The sequence below is a fragment of the Anolis sagrei genome, chromosome 2 (genome assembly GCF_037176765.1).
Source record: "Anolis sagrei isolate rAnoSag1 chromosome 2, rAnoSag1.mat, whole genome shotgun sequence".
Taxonomy (NCBI): Eukaryota; Metazoa; Chordata; class Lepidosauria; order Squamata; family Dactyloidae; genus Anolis; species Anolis sagrei.
In genome coordinates this window covers 116,194,054-116,216,324 of record NC_090022.1, presented here as the reverse complement: position 1 = coordinate 116,216,324, position 22,271 = coordinate 116,194,054, and the positions used below count along the sequence as shown (strand labels likewise).

Sequence of the window (22,271 nt, the reverse complement as noted above, 5' to 3'; positions counted from 1 at the left end):
TACCAGATGCACCCAAATTTGAATATTGGGGTTGGGGGTGGTTGATTTTGTCATTTGGGAATTGTAGTTGCTGGGATTCATTCACCTACAAGCAAAGAGCATTCTGAACTCCACCAATGATGGAATTGAACCAAACTTGGCACACAGAAGTCCCATGAACAACAGAAAATACTGGAAGGGTTTGTTGAGCCTTGACTTTGAGTTTTGGAGCTGAAGTTCACCTGCATCCAGAGAGCACTGTGGACTCAAACAATGATGGATCTGGACCAAACTTGGCACGAATACTCAATATGCCCAAATGTGAACACTGGTGGAAAATAGACCTGGCATTTGGAAGTTGTAGTTGCTGGAATTTATAGTTCACCCACAATCAAAGAGCATTCTGAACCCAGTCCACAATGGATCTGCACCAAACTTGGCACATTATCTACATGGCCAACATAATATGGGGATGATTGCCAGAAACTGAAACACTGCTAGCAGGAAGTGAGGATGCAACCTTTTTGTTGCTGTGAATGTACTTATGTATTTGTCTTGTGTACTTTTAAGTCATTTCCAATTTATGGCAACCCTATCATGGGATTTTCTTGGTGAGATTGTTCAGGAGGAAGTTTGCCTTTGCCTTCCTCTAAAGCTGGGGCCACTTCTACACTGCCATATAACATCGAGATTATCTGTTTTGAACTATAGACTCATATAATTCACTTCAAAGCAGATAATGTTGATTATCTGCGTTCAAAATTTGGATCGCATGGCAGTGTAGAAGGGGCCTCATATAATCCAGTTCTAAGTAAATAATGTGGATTATCTGATTTGATAATCTGGATTATATGGTGGTGTAAAAGGGGCCTGAGAGAGTGTGACTTACCCAAAGTCACTCAATGGGTTTCCATGGCTGAGCAGAGCTTTGATCCCTGGTGTCCAGAGTCATAGTCCAACCCTTAAACCACTACATCTCACCTGCTCTCTTATGTATATTTGGGAGTCATTTCCCTTGAACATCATTGGACATTGCTGAATAAACAATGCTGTCAATCTGTATTGTAAAATATAAAAAAATCCAAAAACCCACAATTAAATATTTTTGACCATTTATTGCTCACTAATAGAATGGGAAATCAGAACAGTTTAAATGACTGACAGTGCCCTGCTATAATGTGACAATACAGAGCTTTTGCTCCCTTGTGACAGTGAAAGGAGAGGTTATACAGTACAATTGGAGAAGGTGGCCAAGAGCTTTTTCCTAAGACAAAAGGCTCTAGTGCTATTCACATTTACTTTTGAGTAAGGCCCAGTAAATTCAGTGTGGCCTCCATTAAAATAAATATGCTTAAAACTGTGACATGCCTTCATTCCTCAGTCAGTTGTGGAATGAGAGGTGTTGAGTTCTATTTAACAACACAGAGATGAACTCTAACATGGAGGGGTATTTCACTTTTAAAAAGCAATCCTGTGTTCATTTGGCATATTCTTCTAAATCTAGTGGATAAAAATTGGGACACATGTAGCCAAGCAACATCAGAATGTGATCAAGATGGCAAATGCTAATAATGAAGAAGAATGCACAAGCAAGGGTGTCTTCAGCAGTTTGCTGTTGCCTGAGTTTATTGGGAAGGACTCTTCCTCTCTTAGTCTACAGCTAAGTTAACTGAATGCAAACTACCGTACATTTGCATTTTGAACTATTGCTAGTTTGAAGCAACTGAAGTAAGCTGATGACAAAGAGAAGAGTAAGAGGAGAAAAAACTGGGGCATTTTAAAAGTAGCTGAAATGTGGGACAGTAGAGGATTTGCTGGGTCTGTCCCTGCTATGTTGGGAAAGCTAGAAAGTATACCTTTGTGTGTTGTTGTTCAGGCATGGGAATAGAGTTAATATGTTTGCCTATTTCAAATTAGGGCAGGATCCATTCCCCATTTGGATTTGGATTTGGGAATGCATTACACAGCCACCCTAGTAGGAAGGAACAATGTGAAGTAAGAGACATAAGTAATATACCAAATGTTTTAAATAAATGAATGCATTGCTTTATACACCCTGTGCTTTTGTCTACAACAGAAGTTTGGGGAACTGCTGAGATTCAAGTACAGGGTTAGTCAAAATGCATAGGCCAATAAGCCATTCAATTGAATGGCAGATTGGCCTATGCATTTTGACTAACCCTGTATTACTGTGAATCTATAAAAAAGAAGAGACTTACACTGCCATGCTTTGGTCCAGTGGGCATAGTAAAGGTCATATATGCATATACCCAAGTCTGGAGAGAGAAAAAGAGATAGGAAACCACCTTGTCACATAGGCTTTATAGGTCAGGGGCATCACATGCCCAGAGGTTTCAGGGCCGATTAACTGAAACATAAGGAAATCCTAGGGGATATGCCTTGCTCATATCATGGAGCGTCAACCCAGAAGTCACTAAATCAAATGAGATTTTTTTTTTCCAGTTAGCCAGTTTGTTGTCCAAATTCTGCACTGAAAAAGGGGAAAACACAATCATGTCACACCTCTTTTGTTAGTACCATTGTTTTGTGTGCCTTCAATCCCTTTCCAATTTATGGTGACTCCCATGGAGAACTTATCACTGGATTTGCTTTGCAAGACTGGTTCAAAGGGAGGTTGCCTGTGTCTTCCTCTGAGTGTGATTTGCTCAAGATCACTCAGTGGGTTTCCACGACTGAATTGGGATTTGAACAAATGCTTATACCACTACTCCTCGCTAGCTTTCAAAAAATGTTTAGGACCTGTACTCATACCAAAGAATTGTTCTAAGATCTGCTTTGAGCAGAACTCCCTCCCCTCCCAACTTGTTCAGCTCTCTTTAACAGATTTGCACCTCAGCAAGCGAGAATCCAAAAGTGGCAGGCTAAAAACCCAGAACCTCAATCAATGCAATGCAACCTGAACCCTGCCAAATGCACAATGGAGGACCTTCTCACAGAGACACCAGAGGCACTCCAGGTGGTCTTCCTTCTGGTCAAAAGACATTTAGCATAATGCCAAGTTTTAAAACTATGTATTTTAAAATACATTTTAACTGTGCCCTCAATTTGCTTCTAACAAGATAAATAAATAAATAAACAGATTTGCAAACACTGCTTTTAACAACACATGGGAGTTGTACCGTGCTATGACTAGTTGGGCTACAACAAGATCACTATAACCAATCATGCTGGTTGGAGTTATGGGTGTTATAATCCAGGCTATCTAGAAGCCATGTAGGTGGGAATAATATATAAACAGCAATAAAGGAAACTGGGACTTTTCTATTGAAGGCAGAGATCTTTCCCCGTGACCACATGTAGCTGTGACATCTTCTGTGGCAGTTAAGCAATTCAAAGAAACTGCTAGTATGTTTAATGCACCCCTTTTTGAGCTTATATGAAAATCCTTTTAAAAACAAGAGCAGTATTAATCTGTCAGGAAATATCAAATGCTGCCTTAGAAACTCTAGTTATCTGCAATGTCTTAAAAAATCCCCGTGATATTCAAATGTGGATCTATTTTACTATTCAGGAAATGGCATTGAACATACTATACAATACTTCTTTTCATTTTAGTTCTTTGGAAGGCAGATCACTGATGTATGGGAACAGCACGTAGAAAGATTTGCATTATGTCAAGGTACAGAAAAGAAATGAAAAAATTGAAAGACCAAAGCAGGGCATTTCAATGATTCCCTTCCACTCCAACTTACAGCCACACATTGTGTTACATATCACCCCATTCAGACAGTTAACTCTCAGTATAAAAACAGATGACAAAGAATCAAGGTTTTGTGCAAATAATCAGTCACATCCCATATAATTTACCCTTGCTTCTTCCTCGCTGGTTTGGACTTGGGTCAGAGCCATGAGTAATACCAGTTATTTTAGAAGAGACATGCTTTTTAAAGAAATTAGAACATACAGCTATTTTGGACTCATGTACAGATCTTGTGCTAGATTGGAGAGAACGGAGATCTGAATCAGTTTGTGTCCTATAAACAAAGGCTTGCTATTCTCTAGTGTCTAACCATAGCAGATATGGAGAAGGCTCTTCTCATCAGTACTCAAATGGTATGGGGCAGGGAGTCTGAACAAGAATAGGGATTACCTATGAGAAAAGCAGAAGTGGTGTTTTTGTGGTCAGAAGCATTTTTTGTTGCTTAATTTCCAGCGCATTTATTTCATTCTTTTGGCCACTCTGAGCTGACCCTCAAAATTCTAGCTCTGTTGTTGTTGTTGTTGTTGTTGTTGTTGTGTGCTTTCAAGTAGTTTCTGAGTTATGGCAACCCTAAGGGAACCCTATCATGGGATTTTCTTGGCAAATATTGCTTAGAAGGGCTTGACCTCCTCTGAGGTTGAGAGTGATTTGACAAAGGTCATGCCCAGTGGATTCCCATGGCCCAGCTGGAAATGTGAATCCTGGTCTCGAGAACCATAATCCAATACTCAAGCCGCTACATCACCAGACTTCTGGGTAGGAAGGGCTGAAAAGAATCTTACACTGTTTTGCAAGTTACAAAGTAAGATTGGGGAGGGGAAAGTGATGAAATGAATGAAATGAAACTTTATTTATAGCCCACCCTATCTTCCCAAAGAAACTCAGGGCAGCTCACAACAAAATAAACAATGGCAAACATTAAGTGATGAGAGTAATATATAAACAAATCAATAAACAAATCAACAACAACTCAGTAAATTATAAATCAACATAAATGAACAAGACATAACGTAATCCACATAATTATGAACATATTAAATTCTTAAAATATCATTTAAAATATCTAAAATTAGGCTACAATTGTTGGGGGAATGCTAGCAACTAAGTACGGTGCAAATAGATGTGCTTGTGTATTAAGGCAGAAGATTGTATTGGTCTCCTCTTTCGAATCATTTTGTTGTGCTTCTTTACTGGATAGTGTAACAGCTTTTGCCACTCCATAGCCTGAATATTTGCCAGCACATCAAGGCTGATAAAGGGTTTCTTGCCACACCAGGGTCATCCATTTTTACTTTTGGCAGAGGGCAATGGAGACAAAAGCAATGTGAAGGCACACCACAATTTGGGAGCTCAGAGAGACTCCCAAACTTTCTTGAGCACGTCTGGCTTGTGGTTTCTGAAAAGTTCTAGTCCAAAAAAGTACCTTTTCCAAGCTTTGGCTTGCATACCCTATTTCTTCCACATCAGGGACTTTCCTAAAGTCATTTAGTTGATCATTTTTTACTCACGCACATTCTCCCACTAGTACTGTTGGCTTTGCTGAGTAAGAGTAACCTCAGTCTGGTTGTTAGTCTTGTTGAGAATGTTAGATTTACCTACCTATTGACTCAGTCGAGGTAGATCTGATTTGGTAGGTCTACTCTAGTTGGAGCTAATTTAGATACCAACTAATGAACTCTGCCATGCACTTACCGAATAGGGCCTTGTTGGGAAGGGAGCTCTTCTGTGGAACTATGGTTTTCATTTATAGTCTAAGTGCCTTCAGGAGTCTAAGCATGACTTGCTATGGGAAATTCTTGCCTCATCCAGTAGCAACCCACCACTGGCTTGACAATCTCCATGGCACACTAGGCCTCTTCCAACTCAATGATTCTATGTGGAAGGATATGGAAGAAAGAGAGTGTAGAAGAATGAATCAATTCACACAATGCTCTGCAGTGATCAATAAAATAAAATTTTAAAAGTGATCAATTTTCTTTAAGGCAGAAATGAAGGTAACTTGCTATGAAGAAATTAAGGGCAATCATTTAAAAATAAATATGGGGATGTGTGGGGAGATTTTTTTTATCATGGCATGTGCAGTGCAATGGATGTTGGGGGGTGGGGGCTGTATATACTAAAGGAGCACACGTTTTGATACTTTAAACTGAATATAATCCACTTGGCATTTATTTGCAGGAAGCAGAGGTAAAAAGCCAAAACAAAAACATGAAATAATTCACAAAAAAGTCTGTCTAGGTTGCATTATATAGACAGATGAATCACTGGATGCCATCCAGGAAGATTTAAAAATGCTTCAGACCTGCTGAAACCCACATTAACTCTGTAACTCACTATGTTGTCGTTGTGTGATTGTATGAGTTATCTGAGACAGAGAGAGAGTGTGATTTGCCCAAAGTCACCCAGTGGGGGTTTCATGGTTGAGCAGGGATTTGAACCCTGATCTCCAGTGTCATAATCCAATGCTCAAATCACTATGCCATGCTGGGTGCAGAGTTGCTATAGGGTTATATTTTTTATTCTGAATCAATTTGATGCTACTCCTGAGCACTACTGAATCAAGCAATACTGAAAAATACATGATGGCAGAATTCTTGAATGCTTTAATCTCTTTTAAGAGGGGAACTGTGGTATTATCCTTGTATATATCCCCATTGGATAGTTACTGGATGATACACAACACCAGTCCAGATTGACTTTTTCAGCTTTGCTCCTTAGGTGATAGGAACTGATGAAAGGGGGCCTTGTTTTTCCTTCAGGGACATCAAATCTATTTTCTATGAAGGAGACTGAAGCAAATGTGCATTGTCCCCCCTATTTTCCCCAAGCCAACAAATCAACTCTCAATTTCAACAGACCCGCCTATTTCAACCTGGTGCTTTTAATATGTATTGGGACTCCAAAGCTCATGAATACTAGTCAGCATAGCCATTGGCTGGGGAGGATGAGAGCTTAAATTCAGTTTATCAGGACAGTACTAGGCTGAGAAAGCCTGGGATAAAATGTATCTGGTAAAGTAGGATCAATTCTTTCCAGCCTGCTGCAATTTTGACACATTCACTTTCCTTCCCAAAAATTTTGGTCTGATGAAAATGAAAAGAAGCAACAACTTTCTAAAACATTTCTTTGTTTATAGTGAGAACACAACATTATAGCACTCTGTCACTCCACACTAACTCCTGTCAGCAGCATTCCTCTGATGTAACAGGCACTAGGAATAATACTTGTATCCCTGCACCCTTTCCTTGGGGCCGGAGGAGGAAGGGAGGAGAAGGAAGGCAGCTCAGTTGGCAGGATCCTTGGGTGTGGGAAGCAGGAAAGAATCAAAGGTCAAAAGGAAACCTGTCTATTTTTTCTTTACTGAAAATTCCTGCTAATTTCATTTATCACACAAAGCATCACCTTTTAGAAAAACAAAGGGTTACTGGGTTTTAAATTCCCTGCTCCCAGTCATGTTATCACTATTAAAGTTAACTATATATTTATTCTGGACTCCTACAGTCTTGGCCCAGGTAGACCTTAACCCTAGAGGTCCTATGTCTGCCGCTGAAGTCAGTGTAGGCTAGTCCCATTTAGATAGCAGGTGAGGTTTGATGACATGGTAGCCAGGGAAAGCTTGATTTGTTTTAGTGGCATGAAGACCAGGCTTTGGTACTACTACACACTTTCAATATCCCCTACCAAAAGAATAACTTGACCAATCCTGAATTTGAATATACTTGGCCTTTGTAGTGAGATCACCCTCTCTCTCTCATGCTCTTTACTCACTCACCCTCATTCACACACAACTTCAAACATAGACATAGACACCCCCGTCCCAAAGGAGCATGATGGGTATCTTGTCTATAATCTAGTAATAATGTTCTCTTAAAAAGTGTTGCTCTGGGAGAGGATTCTGCTGCCGGCCCCCAACAGTTCCCCCTCCTTGCATTTCCAATGTGCTGGTCTGCTTCTTGCCCTCTTTCCTTGGCACGAGGTCCTCCAGGCTGCCCTGGCATCCTCTTCTTTCAAAGGAAGGCACAGCAACTGCTCCGCTTCTTCTGTGACTCTATGTAGTCATGGATTTGGAACCGGGGCTCTTCTGGTTGAAGGAGAGCTCGTTGTTTGAGTTCTCTGGAAGCAAAGAATAGCAACACCAATAAGATGATCCTGTCTGCAGAAACCCATTCTCGCAACAGAAACCTCTAAGTTAGCTAAAGAAAGACCATTTTAGTCACAGCAGGCTTGCCAGGGACACAGCAAGCTTAACTCACCCACCCAAGAAAATGTGCCAAGGATGCCCACTCACTGGGCTACGACCTTGAATGTCAACTGAGACAAGGTCTGTCCTGAATGTTCTCTCACTAAGCAAAGTGTGTGAAATGCTCCAAAATATCTCCAGATTATCTCACTGTTTAGGAAGAATGTAAGCTGAGAGTCAATGGGATCAAAAGAGTCCACCAATATACAAGGAAGAAGTCTAGTATGTGTGAGCAATGGGGAGGAGGAGAAGAAGGAGCTCTCTACCAATATTGGTTCAGTGAGCTTTGACAGTCAAGCAGCAGGAGTGGGCAGGGGGAGAGATTTGGTGGTAACTCAATTTATGAAGCAGATTGAAGTACAAACTGAAATATATTTAGAATTGCCATCTATCCATACACAATATAGCCACATCTAGACTATTATGGATAACTCTCATTTCTTCTTTCAAAAATATTGTGGATGTGAAGAATAAAAAGAGCAGAAAAAATGAACAAAGAGCTGGAACACCATCTCTAGTGGAAATGGCTAAAGCAACTGAAACTTTCAACTTGCTAAAAGCCAAATACAGAATGCAAGAAATAGGATAATTCTGAGTATAAATTCTCTACACAGCTCTACATTTCTGAAAGTTACTTTGAATCTTAATTGAGCAGTGTTTCAAGTAGCCAGATACAAGTCATCTAGTCATTTATGGAAGTGGCCATATTTGTTGGATACTTAAGGGATGAATGGGCAATTTGTGGCCATGATCCATATGTGCCTCCTGCATGCCCTCACAGGTTGGGGGGGGGGGGGAAGGTACACTCTATTTTGTAGTGGCCAATAATACCCCAAAATCATTTCATTTAGACGACATCATTCCAGGCCTCTTTTAGGCCTCAGAAAGTCTTGGGGCCATTTCCAATGTTTAATGAAATCTATTAGGATGTTTTAGCAGATGCTTGAGGGTAACCAATAGCCTTCAAATAACCAATTGTACACTGTTTTTTCCCTTCATTTTTGTATCAAAACAGTGGAGGGTGTTTTTTTTTGTTTCACTCTTTATTTGTTCTGCATTCATAAGGTTGGGATTTTGCAAAATGACCCGGTGCAATCTGGTGAAGTCGGGGAGGGTGAAAATGTCCCATCCCCTCCAGACTTGTCAAACCTGTCCATTTCTGCTCTTAGGCGGCTAGCTAAACAGATGCCACTTTAGTCTAGTTGGCCAACAAATCACACAAAAGAGACCTCAATATGAAAAACCAGGATGTCACAGCTGCCTTGGACATCACTCATGCTGTCATTATTCTCAGGAAGTGGGACAGATTGCTACTCACTTTGCAATGGCCAGAAAAGCCAGTTCCACATTCATACCAGTCTTTGCGCTGGTCTCCATGAAAGGCACTCCATACTCCTGCAAAAAAACACACCAATCATGGCTACAGCTTGGCAACAAACTCAATGACTCCCTGCCACACACTTGTGCTGGCCTGTTGGTTCCAGGGCCTCACAGCTTTAAAACCATCATCTAGAGATTTAGAAGGAAGGATGGTGTTTGGTTGGACTGAAGGAGGCAGCGAACTCTGCTGTCTAGTCTACATAGTGAGGCCAGTGGGGCTGGCACTACTCACCCTGGCTAGTGCTGCCCCGTCTTCTGTCCTTACGACCCTTTCACTGCTCACATCAGCCTGCAGAAAAAGAGGGAAAGGGGATTGTAAGGAAGATATAAGGATTTGACAAAGCCCAAAAATATTTTCCAGCTGCAAAGGGGTCTTGTAGCACCTGAGGGAACAAAGTTGTGGCATAAGCTTTCATACATTAAGTCTACATGTTCAGGTGTATAGAAGGAAGTGTCTATGAACAGGTCTTTATAGAAAAACTAGCCATAGAAATGTTGTGAAAAACTATAGAAACGCTATTACCATCTGTTTGGGATAAAGGATGGTCTCTGACAGACCAAACTTTTGTACCTAACTTAGGCAGCAGCTACATATCTTTTGCTGAGCTCAATATTTTTCTCTATCCTCCTGCTCTCTTCAGCACGTCAATTTTATACAGTTTATTAATGGTAACCATTTCTTCATTTGAGTGGGTCATGCTGTCTGGAACTTAAGGTCAAGATGATGTAGTGATTAAGATGTTGGACTATGGCGGGGGGGGGGGGGGGGGGGAGGGAGGTTAAGCTCCCACAATTAGATTCCCTGGCCCAGGCACTTTCTTCTAGCTTACTCTACTCCACAGGATCATTGTGCAAAAGGGATTGTTGAAGGAGCCATATAATCACCTGGAAGAATAATAAATGCAACAGACAAAAGACCTAGCACATCTGGATGCCATGAAGCTAATAGCTCCTGTGCTGCTAGAGATGCCTCTAGCAATCTCACCAGATTCTCCAGGTCCTGGGTCCTGGTGGCAGGCCTCTTACCAGCTTTGAAAGATACAGATGCACTTTTAATTTCATAATTATGAGACGAAGCAGTTGTGTGTGATTTAGTAACATTCCAAAAATATGAAAGACATAGGCTTGCCAGGTGAAAAGACTTTATTGGTTGTGTAGAAGGTAGGGCTGTCCAACCACGGAAAAAATTGTTTCTAAACTCGATTCGTTTTTAGGGGGGTTTTGCGTTTCGTTATTTAAAAGAATTCCGAAATTTTTCTTTTAAAAAGTTCGATATTTACAAAATTTCGGAAATTACGAAACAATTTCGAAACAATAACGAATCGATTCGTTAATGGCGGACACGATTGCGCAATACGCTAAAAAACCCTCCAAATGGGACAGGGGGAACTTCTGAAGCTTCCCTCTCCCTCTGTTGTTGACTGTTGATGTGATATTTTTTTTTATCACTGATAAAACAAACAACGACTATAAAACTTGCACCAGACATACGGAAATAATAACGAAATAATAACGAAACAATTTCGAAACAATTACGAAACAATTTCAAAACAATTACGAAACGAATTAGAAAAATTCGTTTCGTTTTTTAGTTGCTCCTGAATAGTTCAATATCGCTTCGTTATTAAAAAAAACGAATTAATAATGAATTACGAAATTAACAAACGAAACTGCCCAGCCCTAGTAGAAGGAGAAATTTCAGCAGACGTTGCTTGTCATGAAGGCTGAAATTCCTTCGTCTGCATAACTATTTAAAGTACAGGAGCTGTGGAAATGGGATCATAGCACTATAATTGTAAACAGTGTGAAATAGCCCTTTGATTCCATGGGTTCTTTATACTTTTCAGTATTAGTAAGCATTGTGGTAATGAAATAAAGGCCATTGGTTGAAATCATAAACCCTAACTGCCCTCTGCTGGATGATTTTGGTCAAGAAGAGTCCAGTGGTATGTGCTTTCTGATTATGCCTTTCATTTAATGAATGTGAAGGACTGGCTATATTATACAAAGAATAATATGGCAATGTGTCTCTTGTATATTATACATTATTTCACACATTCACCATAAACATAGCCTCACCACATTCTGATCACATCTAAAATTCTGCTAAGTGCAAGGCCTATTTTTCCCAAACACAGATCTTGTTTCTCTTCTATCTCCAGTCACAAATCAAAGCACTCTGCTCTCTATGCATTGAATTTAATAATCTGCTAAAATAGCATTTTTTAATTTTCTGCCAGTTACTTTATTTACTGCATTTTAACTAATGAGTTCAAGGATGCTTCTCATATTACTTTCCTGAGTCAAGCTTTTAAGGTCAAATCACACAATTTGCTCTGGCCTGTTTTAATGTGAAACCTTACTTTGCGCCAGCAGGGATTTTTCAGTTTGATTCAGATTCAGGGGCCAAGATCCTATCTAACACTAAATGAACATGAAACTCTGCCAGTATATTTACACTGGAAATCTGGGAAAGGATGTAAAGGCTGCTCTCTTTTCATTGGTGGCTGAGTGGCACCTGGACAATGCATGGCTAGATTCCTATATCCAGTCAGTGGTTTTGGAGAAAGAGCTACACATGGCCACCATCAAGTACACAGCCATAGTAGAAGTGCCATTCAGAGTCTCATGATACCTCCTTATATAATGTAAAAACAAACAAACAAACAACAAAGATGCCTTCAACACTTCAGATACGTCAGCATAAAACACTAAGATTTGAACTGTAGCCTGCTTGCTCTACCAGGAAGCAGATCACCCAGTTATGATGTCTTCTACAAGCACGTTCCTGGAGCAGTTATAGAAGTAGCAATTGGGGGAACTACGCTTGTGACACACAGACACACAAAACCTGCCCAAGGATGGAAACCAAAACAAATCCCACCCTCTGCTTATGCCTATGGTGGCTTTATTATTCTTATTATTTGAATATCATAACTTTTTATGATTATATCACTTTATTCTATTTAAAGTGTTGACAACTCCCCCCCCCCCCCATTTTTAATTGTTGAATTTGAGCTAGGGAACATTTGGATAGAAAACAGGCTAACAATGCAAATAATTGCCTTGACCTGGATATTCTGGCAAAACAGAACCTATTACCTCAATCAATGGGATTGGCGTAACAAAGGCTAGTGTTGCATGTTTAACTAGAGGAATCGTTCTTTATAAATGAGAAAAAAAAGTGGCAACACTCTTTCCATTTCCTAATTCTAGAATACATATTAATCTAGAATTCCCCTATAAGTACTATTACAGTTGATCAAATTAATTTTAATTTTAAAATTAAAAAGGCATAAAAGTGAAGAGTTAAAATATGCATCCCCATTCCATGCAGCACTTATTCCTGGAGCCACCTAAATCCCACTCCAAATACAGTCTCAAGGTATCTTGTCTCTACATCTTATCTTGTATACATTTGGGATCTGAAGAGTAATTGTGAGAGGTCTTGCATTCCAGAGCCTTTTGTCTCCACTATTTATCAATTGTTCTTGGTTCTACACCACCTTTAAGATACTATTAATTCATGGAAGCTTTGGCCTCCCCCACCCACACACATTTCTTTCATTTTTAAGATGCTGCAAGACTTCCTTTTGTTTATTCATAACCAGACAGGACTCAATGTAGATACAATATACATAGATAACTTCTTTTATAACCTCATAAGATAGTGATAGAATGATTTGTGAGAGGTGAAGATGAGCTGAAACAATTCAGTTCCAATTTACCAAATTAGTTTACTGACTATTTCAAACAACTACAACTAATAAAATGATAAAGTTATAAGTGCCACAACATAGTTACAAGAAAATTTTCAATTATGACATTAACGTTCATTGACTACAGCCTTGACCCACATTTTGCAAGACTTGAGTGGGGCTGCTGATAACAGAGTGCCATCCAGTGAGCAGGCAATAGAGACACTAGAACTGAACACAATCCCTTCTTTCCACCTCTATTTTCTCTTCTAAATTGGCAGGCGTGATTGCAAAGAGAAGAGGCCTTCTAGGATATACAATACTGTATTTCCGCATAAAATAGTCACGGTTGTATAGCAGTCATACCCCCATTTTAGGGGTTCTCAAAGTGTTTTTTTAAAACTTTCTTCGCATAATTGTTGCACCCTTGATTCACTCACCCTTGACTTGGCTAGCAACTAAGGCAAGTCCTGCAGCTGTGCACATTTTTTCCCCACTGTATATTAGTCTCCACTTCATAATATTTGCATCCTCCTTTTTGCTGTTTTCATCACAAAGCAATTTCATGTGCAATTCAGGAGGGACACAGATAATGCTCCCTGCAACTTAAATATAGTTGGTCCTCAAAAAGATTGCATGTCGTGTCCTCTATTATTTACCAGGGCACTGTATATGTACTTTGAGAGGGAAATGCCCTGAAATAATCCCTGAAAGATCACTGTATTCTTCAAGTCTATATATATATATATATATAGAGAGAGAGAGAGAGAGAGAGAGAGAGAGAGAGAGAGAGACGGCTTGTTACGAGGTTTGATAGTACAATAAGTTATCTGACTTTATCCTGGGGTAGAGTTGGGAAGTTTTCTTTCAAATAGGTGGTACATATATTATTATTAGAAGGTGTAGAATAACTACTGTTAGTTGATGGTTTTATATATCAATAGTTATATTTTAGTTTGTATGTTTCTGAAATAAAAAAAAATGAGAAATCTAATCCAGAGAAAAATTAAAAGCAATTTGTTGAATTGTCCTCATCTCAGGACAGCATTTCTCTCCCTTGGTACTTGCTAGCCATTTTAAAGCTGGTTGAGATGAAGCTAAGTCAAGATAAGATAAAAGTCTGGAAAAAAATTGTTGGTGACAATTCCAAGAAACCTCTTACTAGTTTGGGTGAGATTGTAATCTAAAACAAAACAAAACAAAACAAATCCAATTTTTAAAATATCCGAGAGACAGAGAAAGTGTGTCTAAAAGAGCACAGATCTCCCCTTACCTGTCAAAAAACGATACACACCTTATTGCCTAACAACATAATGACCACATCCTTTTGTGCATATTCATGGATTTCTGTGAGCCAGGCCTGCAAGATAGGGGGAAGGAGAGAAGACATCATGTGGTGTAAAACCATTATATTGGGAAAAATGTACAACACCAGCCACAGACTCACTTTGGTTCTTAATAGCTGACCAGCCACACATTCCTCATGGCTGCCTCCCCTGGTACTGAGACTTTCTTAAATGATTGGAACCCCCCCACAAGATAAGCAGATTAAAAACAATTAACAGCCCTCCATGTGGAGGTGTTAAGGAGGGGGGAATTTTGCCTAGTGTAAAATGAGAGAGTGACCCTCTGTGGCATTCTCTCATCCTAGGATAGAAAGACTCTATTGTCTCAGGTTAAAAAAACCACCTTGGACTAAGCACCATTGGTTGCTTCTTAGGGCCCTTCCACACAGCCATATATACCATAATATCAAGGCAGAAAATTCCACATTATCTGAGTGTGGACTCTGATAATCCAGTTCAACGCAAATAATGTGGGATTTTCTGCCTCAATATTCTGGGATATAGGGCTGTGTGGAAGGGTCCTCGGTCCCAACACCCAAATGCAACTAAATCTAAATATATGTGACTGATATAAATCATAGAATCATAGAATCATAGAATCAAAGAGTTGGAAGAGACCTCATGGGCCATCCAGTCCAACCCCCTGCCAAGAAGCAGGAATATTGCATTCAAATCACCCCTGACAGATGGCCATCCAGCCTCTGCTTAAAAGCTTCCAAAGAAGGAGCCTCCACCACACTCCGGGGCAGAGAGTTCCACTGCTGAACGGCTCTCACAGTCAGGAAGTTCTTCCTAATGTTCAGATGGAATCTCCTCTCTTGTATTTTGAAGCCATTGTTCCGCGTCCTAGTCTCCAAGGAAGCAGAAAACAAGCTTGCTCCCTCCTCCCTGTGGCTTCCTCTCACATATTTATACATGGCTATCATATCTCCTCTCAGCCTTCTCTTCTTCAGGCTAAACATGCCCAGTTCCCTAAGCCGCTCCTCATAGGGCTTGTTCTCCAGACCCTTGATCATTTTAGTCGCCCTCCTCTGGACACATTCCAGCTTGTCAATATCTCTCTTGAATTGTGGTGCCCAGAATTGGACACAATATTCCAGATGTGGTCTAACTAAAGCAGAATAGAGGGGTAGCATTACTTCCTTAGATCTAGACACTATGCTCCTATTGATGCAGGCCAAAATCCCATTGGCTTTTTTTGCCGCCACATCACATTGTTGGCTCATGTTTAACTTGTTGTCCACGAGGACTCCAAGATCTTTTTCCCACGTACTGCTCTCGAGCCAGGCGTCCCCCATTCTGTATCTTTGCATTTCATTTTTTCTGCCAAAGTGGAGAATGCACACCCTTTCCCTTTTTACCCCTGCTCCCATGTTCCCATTTCTTCTTATTTTCCCATGTCTAATTGCAGAATGCTCCTTAGGGCAAGGACTTGTTTTCTTAAACTTTGTGAAGTTAGCTAGCAGATTTCCCTTCCACACTGCTGAATAACATCCCACATTATCTGCTTTGAACTGGAATATATGGCTGTGTAGACTCAGATAACCCAGTTCAAAGTAGATATTGTGGGATTTAGCCTTGATATTCTGGGTTATATGGTTGTGTGGAAGGGCCCTTGGTTAACAATACTCACACTTACTGAAGCTATTTCCCCCCACCAATTTCCTATAGGATTTTCCAGTAGGCCATGTCATTTAGGTTTTTAGCTAACAAGTTCAAGGGGTGGTGAAAAACTCTCATTGTAAAGAGTTTCTGGTGATTTTTGATAGGTCCAAATCAGCCCTCAGGATAGGGGCATTTTTAATGGGCTATTGATACCTAAATCCTTACTGACACATGGAAAACCACCCTTCCACACAAATAAACAGATGTTCAGAGAATAACATATCCACACTACAGGTATGAAATAATACCGGTAGTAGTAATAATATGAAATACATACCCGAATATTGTCAAAAGACATTCTGCTGGTGATATCATAAAGAAGGAGAAGTGCTGAAACATAACAAAAAAGAGATATGTTTAATTATTTATTAATTTTGTATTTGCTCCTCTGAAACTGATTTCCTATGATCTGTCTTTCCATCTGTCGACAGTATGCAGTGGTCCTCACTATTCACAGGGATTTGGGTCCGGGATGCCATGTAGATACCAAAATGTATGCTCAAGTTCCATTATGTACAATAGTGTTGTAAAATTGTGTCCCTGATATAAAATGGCATAATCAACATTTGGTTTTTGGATGTTTTAAAAAATATTTTCAGGCCATGGATGCTGAATCTATGGATACAGTGAGCTGGCTATAGTACGTGCTAGTTGTCAGCAGCTCTCCATATCCTCACAAAGAGACACATTTCCAGACATGCTGCCTATGATCTTTCCAACTGAGATATCTGGATTTAAACCTGGGATATTCTTCATGTACAGTGCATGAATTCTGGCATAGAAGTGACGTTCTTCTGCCCTATTATGGAATGCTGCTCCACTAAAAACCTGCACTCTGACCCAGCCTGGGAAATGCTCTGTTGAAGGACTTACCCTGTGCATCTCGGTAGTAAGCATGAGTCACACTCCTGAACCTCTCCTGGCCTGCCGTGTCCCAGATCTGCAGAAAAAGCAAGTTTAGTAAGGAAAGAGAAGATGGAAAGAGCTCCTTTCTATTCCAAAGTAGGAAAAATGCAAGTATAGTACATGGCACACAAAATAAAAATGAACAGGCAGTTCTTCACAGGAGGAGGCCTATCAAGGTCAAAGGCTAAAATAGAAATTCCTGCAGAGAAAGTTTTGTTTGATACAGTATCTTTATTTATTTATTTATTTATTTATTTATTGCATTTATTGACCGCCCCTCTCAGCCCGAGGGCGACTCGGGGCGGTTCACAACAACAAAAAAGAGACAGTGTACAAAAAGCCGAGACGATACAGACCAGACAATACAACATAACATATACTTATACTAAAAAACCGCTTCGTCAAGTCCTGGGGTCATAGCCAAATTCACAGTCCTAGTTCAGTCCATGGTCATTCAATGCACTCAGTCGAAGGCCTGCTCGAAGAGCCATGTTTTCAGGCCCCTACGAAAGGCCATCAAGGAGGGCGCCTGTCTAACTTCAGCAGGGAGGGTGTTCCACAGCCGGGGGGCCACCACCGAGAAGGCCCGCTCTCTCGTCCCCGCCAGACGTGCCTGTGAGGCCGGCGGGACCGAGAGAAGGGCCTCCCCGGATGATCTCAAGGCCCTCGTGGGCTCGTAGGCCGAGATGCGGTCTGCAAGGTATTTTGGGCCGGAACCGTTTAGGGCTTTGTAGGATAACACCAGCACCTTAAATTGGGCCCGGTAGCAAATCGGCAGCCAGTGGAGCTGGGACAGCAGAGGCGTTGTATGCTCTCTGCTTCCAGCTCCCGTTAACAACATGGCTGCCGCGCGCTGGACTAGCTGGAGCTTCCGGACCGTCTTCAAGGGCAGCCCCACGTAGAGAGCGTTGCAGTAGTCGAGGCGGGATGTGACCAAAGCGTGTACCACCGTGGCCAAGTCAGACTTCCCAAGATACGGGCGCAGCTGGCGCACGAGCCTAAGCTGTGCAAATGCTCCCCTGGTCACCGCTGAAACCTGGGGCTCCAGGCTCAGCGATGAGTCCAGGGTCACACCCAAGCTGCGAACCTGCGCCTTCAAGGGGAGTGCGACCCCGTCCAGCACAGGCTGTAACCCTATACCCTGTTCGGCCTTGCGACTGACCAGGAGTACCTCTGTCTTGTCTGGATTTAATTTCAGTTTGTTCGCCCTCATCCAGACCATTACAGCGGCCAGGCACCGGTTCAGGACTTCGACGGCCTCCTTAGTAGCAGGTGGGAAGGAGTGACAGAGTTGGACGTCATCTGCGTACAGGTGACACCGCACCCCGAAACTCCGGATGATCTCACCCAGCGGCTTCATGTAGATGTTAAACAGCAAGGGGGACAAGATGGAACCCTGAGGAACGCCACAGGTCAACGGCTGCGGCGTTGAACAGGAGTCCCCCAACAACACCTTCTGGGTACGACCCTCCAGAAATGATCGGAGCCACTGCAGAGCAGTGCCCCCGAGGCCCATCTCTGCAAGGCGCCCCAGAAGAATACCGTGGTCGACGGTATCGAAGGCCGCTGAGAGGTCCAGGAGCACCAGCAGGGACACACTCCCCCTGTCTAGCTCCCGACGGAGATCATCCACTAAGGCGACCAAGACCGTCTCGGTACCATGCCCCGGTCTGAAACCAGACTGTGCCGGATCCAGATAATCCGTGTCTCTCAAGAATACCTGGAGTTGTGAGGCCACCACGCTTTCCATGACTTTGCCCAAAAAGGGAAGATTGGAAACAGGCCGAAAGTTGTCCAATTTAGTGGGGTCAAGTGATGGTTTCTTCAACAGCGGCTTTATAACAGCCTGTTTTAGGCTCGCTGGAATCTTGCCTTCCCGAAGGGAGGCGTTAACCACCACCGTTACCCACTCGGCCAATCCCCCTCTGGCCTCCTTAAGAAGCCAGGATGGGCAGGGGTCTAGGATGGACGTGGTGGGTCTCATCCCTCCAAGTACCTTGTCCACATCCTCGGGTTTCACAAACTGAAAAGAATCCAACAAAATCTGACAAGCAGGTGCTTGTGTCACATCCACGGAGACTGCATCTAAAGTGGCGTCCAGCCCGGAACGGATCAAAGCGACTTTGTCTGCAAAGAACCGAGCAAATGCTTCACAGCGCGTTGCCGAGTTGTCAGGGCTCCCACCGGTAGGGGGAGTTAAAAGACCTCTGACAACCCGGAACAACTCCGCCGGACGGTTCTTTGCAGACGCAATAGTGGCCGCAAAGAAAGTTTTCTTTGCGGCTTTTATTGCCGCGGCGTATGCCCTCAAAAAGGACACAAACCGTGCTCGGTTTGACTCGCTTGGGTCCGATCGCCACACGCTCTCTAGAACCCTCTTCCTTCGCTTCATCGCTGCCAGCTCCTCGGTGAACCAAGGAGCTGGTTTAGCTCGGTTACTTGAGAGGGGACGTTCCGGAGCGATCATGTCAATAGCCCTGGTCATCTCCCCATTCCAGAGAGCGACCAAGGCCTCGACATTGTCGCCTACCGCGGCGGCGGGAAACTCCCCAAGAGCCGTCAGGAATCCGTTCGGATCCATTAGCCTCCTGGGGCGGACCATCTTAATGGGTCCTCCACCCTTGCGGAGGTTAGGGGGCGCAGTAAGCCTAAATCTAATCAGGAAGTGGTCGGACCACGGCAACGGAGAGATGGACAACTCCTCCACACCGCCACCCTGCTCCCATCCCTGGCAGAAAACCAAGTCCAATGTGTGTCCAGCACAGTGGGTGGGGCCAGTTATTTGTTGGGACAGCCCCATGGTTGCCATGGCGGACATGAAGTCCTGAGCTGCACCTGTGAGGGTTGCCTCGGCGTGGATGTTGAAGTCCCCCAGCACAAGGAGCCGTTGGGACTCCACCGCCAGGCTCGAGACCACCCCCGCTAGCTCAGGTAGGGAGACTGTAGTGCAGCGAGGTGGACGGTACACTAGCAGAATCCCTATTCTGTCCCGGTCACCCACCCTCAGGTGGACGCATTCAAAATTTGTGGTCTGCGGGATGGGGCTCCTGGTTAGATGGATGGTATCTCTATAGACCACTGCGACCCCGCCTCCCCGTCCTCCGGCTCTTGGTTGGTGTTGCACGGAGAAACCTGGAGGACAAAGCTGGGAGAGATTTACGCCCCCCGCTTCATCCAACCAGGTCTCCGTGATGCACGCCAGATCTGCCCGTTCCTCCAGGATTAAGTCCTGAATCCAAGTTGTTTTTCCGTTGACAGACCTGGCGTTCAACAACACCACTTGGTCTAGAACTTTTTTCAGTGTCATGTTGAAGCCTTTAAGAATTTTCCCATGCTTGTTAATCTGGCTTGGCATTAAATTGTTTTGAGTCCACAAAATCACATTTTCAATCCTGTATTAAACTTTTATTGTTATATGATGTCATTATTTTTTGTCGTGAGCTATTTGAGACACCTGGAAGTGGGTGGTCTGCAAAGATATGTAAATTACTAGAGAATTGAATTATATATAAGGCATGGGGATAGAGAGAGTATTGGGAATTCTGGTTATCAAACAATAAGAATAAAATTAGGAGAAACTCTCCAGAATCTGGGAGGAAAACATAATGAATCACAAATAAACAATTTGGAGGCTATGAGCAGACCTATAGTTGAGTTGTTGTAGGTTTTTTCAGGCTATATGGCCATGGTTTAGAGGCATTCTCTCCTGATCTTTCACCTGCATCTATGGCAAGCATCCTCAGAGGTAGTGAGGACCTCACTACCTCTGAGGATGCTTGCCATAGATGCAGGCGAAACGTCAGGAGAGAATGCCTCTAAACCATGGCCATATAGCCTGAAAAAACCTACAACAACCCAGTGATTCTGGCCATGAAAGCCTTCGACAATACATAGACATATAGTTGTTCTTTGTTATGATGTATATACCATAATACTGGACATGATACAGGGATGTTCTTTCTATATCTGCCCATATTTTTAAATGTATAGAGTTAGGGAATTATAATAAAATATTCCCATTTCATGGGTGCACTATACTGTTAACAATTGTAAAAAAATTAAATGGTAAAAAAAGAAAAAAATATATACAATGCTGTTTCCATATGCTTCACAGTTTTAAAAAACCTACTTGAGGGTGGTAATAAAATGTCAGGAATTTTCAGAAAATATTCCACCCTGTCTTCAGATGTTTAAACATCACAACTTCTCTGTGACCTTCACAGATTGCATGCTTCACTTCATTAGTGAACTAAATAATCTCACTGTCCCTGCAACCATTTGAGTCAGTTCGGCTTATGATGGGAGGAAGGAGGAAAGGACCAGAAAGGTGAACCTTTGCAGCAGAGCTTTCCAAACTGTTTGTTGTGACACATCAGTGTATCAACTGCAGTGTGTAGGCATATCGTGCAAACATAATGAGAAACCTCTGAGCCTACGTGAAAAAGCAACAAAATCATATATTTTAAATATATATACATACACACACACACACACATATATATATGAATGAAAGGTGTTCATGAGATATGATGTGTCCCCACAGATTTTGTTATTACAATTTATGTATATATGTGTGTGTATCTCTCATAAGGGGGTTGGTTTAACCTCCGGTTCGTAAGTAGAACTGAACGACTGTGTCACAAAATTATTCACACCTCAAAAGTGTGTCACCAACATGAAATGTTTTACATCCACATTCCTATCTCCCCCTTTAAAATCTGTATGACAAGGGAAAACGTGTCAATGGCAACCCTCGTTTGGAGAAAGCACACCCATCCTGCAGCAGATAAAAATGCAATCCCATCATCAAATGACAACATATATACCAGGCATGGGCAAACTTGGGCCCTCCCTCCAGGTGTTTTGGACTTTAACTCCCACAATTCCTAATGGCCGGCTGTTAGGAATTGTGGGAGTTGAAGTCCAAAACACCTGGAGGAAGGGCCCAAGTTTGGCCATGCCTGGTATATACTGAGAAACTCTCACATCAATTCAGAAGGAATCTCAGGACATGTCATTTCAGCCTGTGTTCATTAAACCTACCTGTAATTTCACTTTAACACCATCCACTGTCACTACTTTGTTCTGTAAGAAAGAAAACAATAAAAGCACACCAGTGTAGTGGAACAATAACAGCAAGGGAAAAGACTGATCTGGCTTTTCCTATCAATCACATGAAGGAAAGCCAACTGCTCCACAGTACTACAATTCAACTTTTAAACTAAATTCGTTATAGAATTGCCTATATCAGGGACCAATTGGTATGCATATGACAGATCTTGGTCTACATTAAATGCTTTCAATGAACTCTACATATAAGTTGGGCCAGTTAAACA

At 42.1% G+C, this 22,271-nt stretch overlaps 1 protein-coding gene across 6 annotated transcripts in view; it reads right to left on the bottom strand.

The window, feature by feature from the left end:
• Window positions 1-3,482: 3,482 nt before the first annotated feature.
• The window catches only part of RAB37 (RAB37, member RAS oncogene family), a 103,617-nt gene continuing 84,828 nt past the window's right edge, over window positions 3,483-22,271 (bottom strand). For all 6 annotated transcript variants that reach the window (XM_060764737.2, XM_060764735.2, XM_060764738.2 and 3 more), the window contains 7 exons: window positions 21,979-22,020; window positions 16,903-16,969; window positions 16,307-16,359; window positions 14,313-14,378; window positions 9,553-9,609; window positions 9,259-9,335; window positions 3,483-7,813 (listed from right to left, as the gene is read on the bottom strand). In XM_060764737.2, coding sequence (XP_060620720.1) covers window positions 7,708-7,813; window positions 9,259-9,335; window positions 9,553-9,609; window positions 14,313-14,378; window positions 16,307-16,359; window positions 16,903-16,969; window positions 21,979-22,020 — 468 coding nt within the window. In that variant the 3' untranslated portion in view covers window positions 3,483-7,707. The remainder of the gene's footprint in view (window positions 7,814-9,258; window positions 9,336-9,552; window positions 9,610-14,312; window positions 14,379-16,306; window positions 16,360-16,902; window positions 16,970-21,978; window positions 22,021-22,271) is intronic.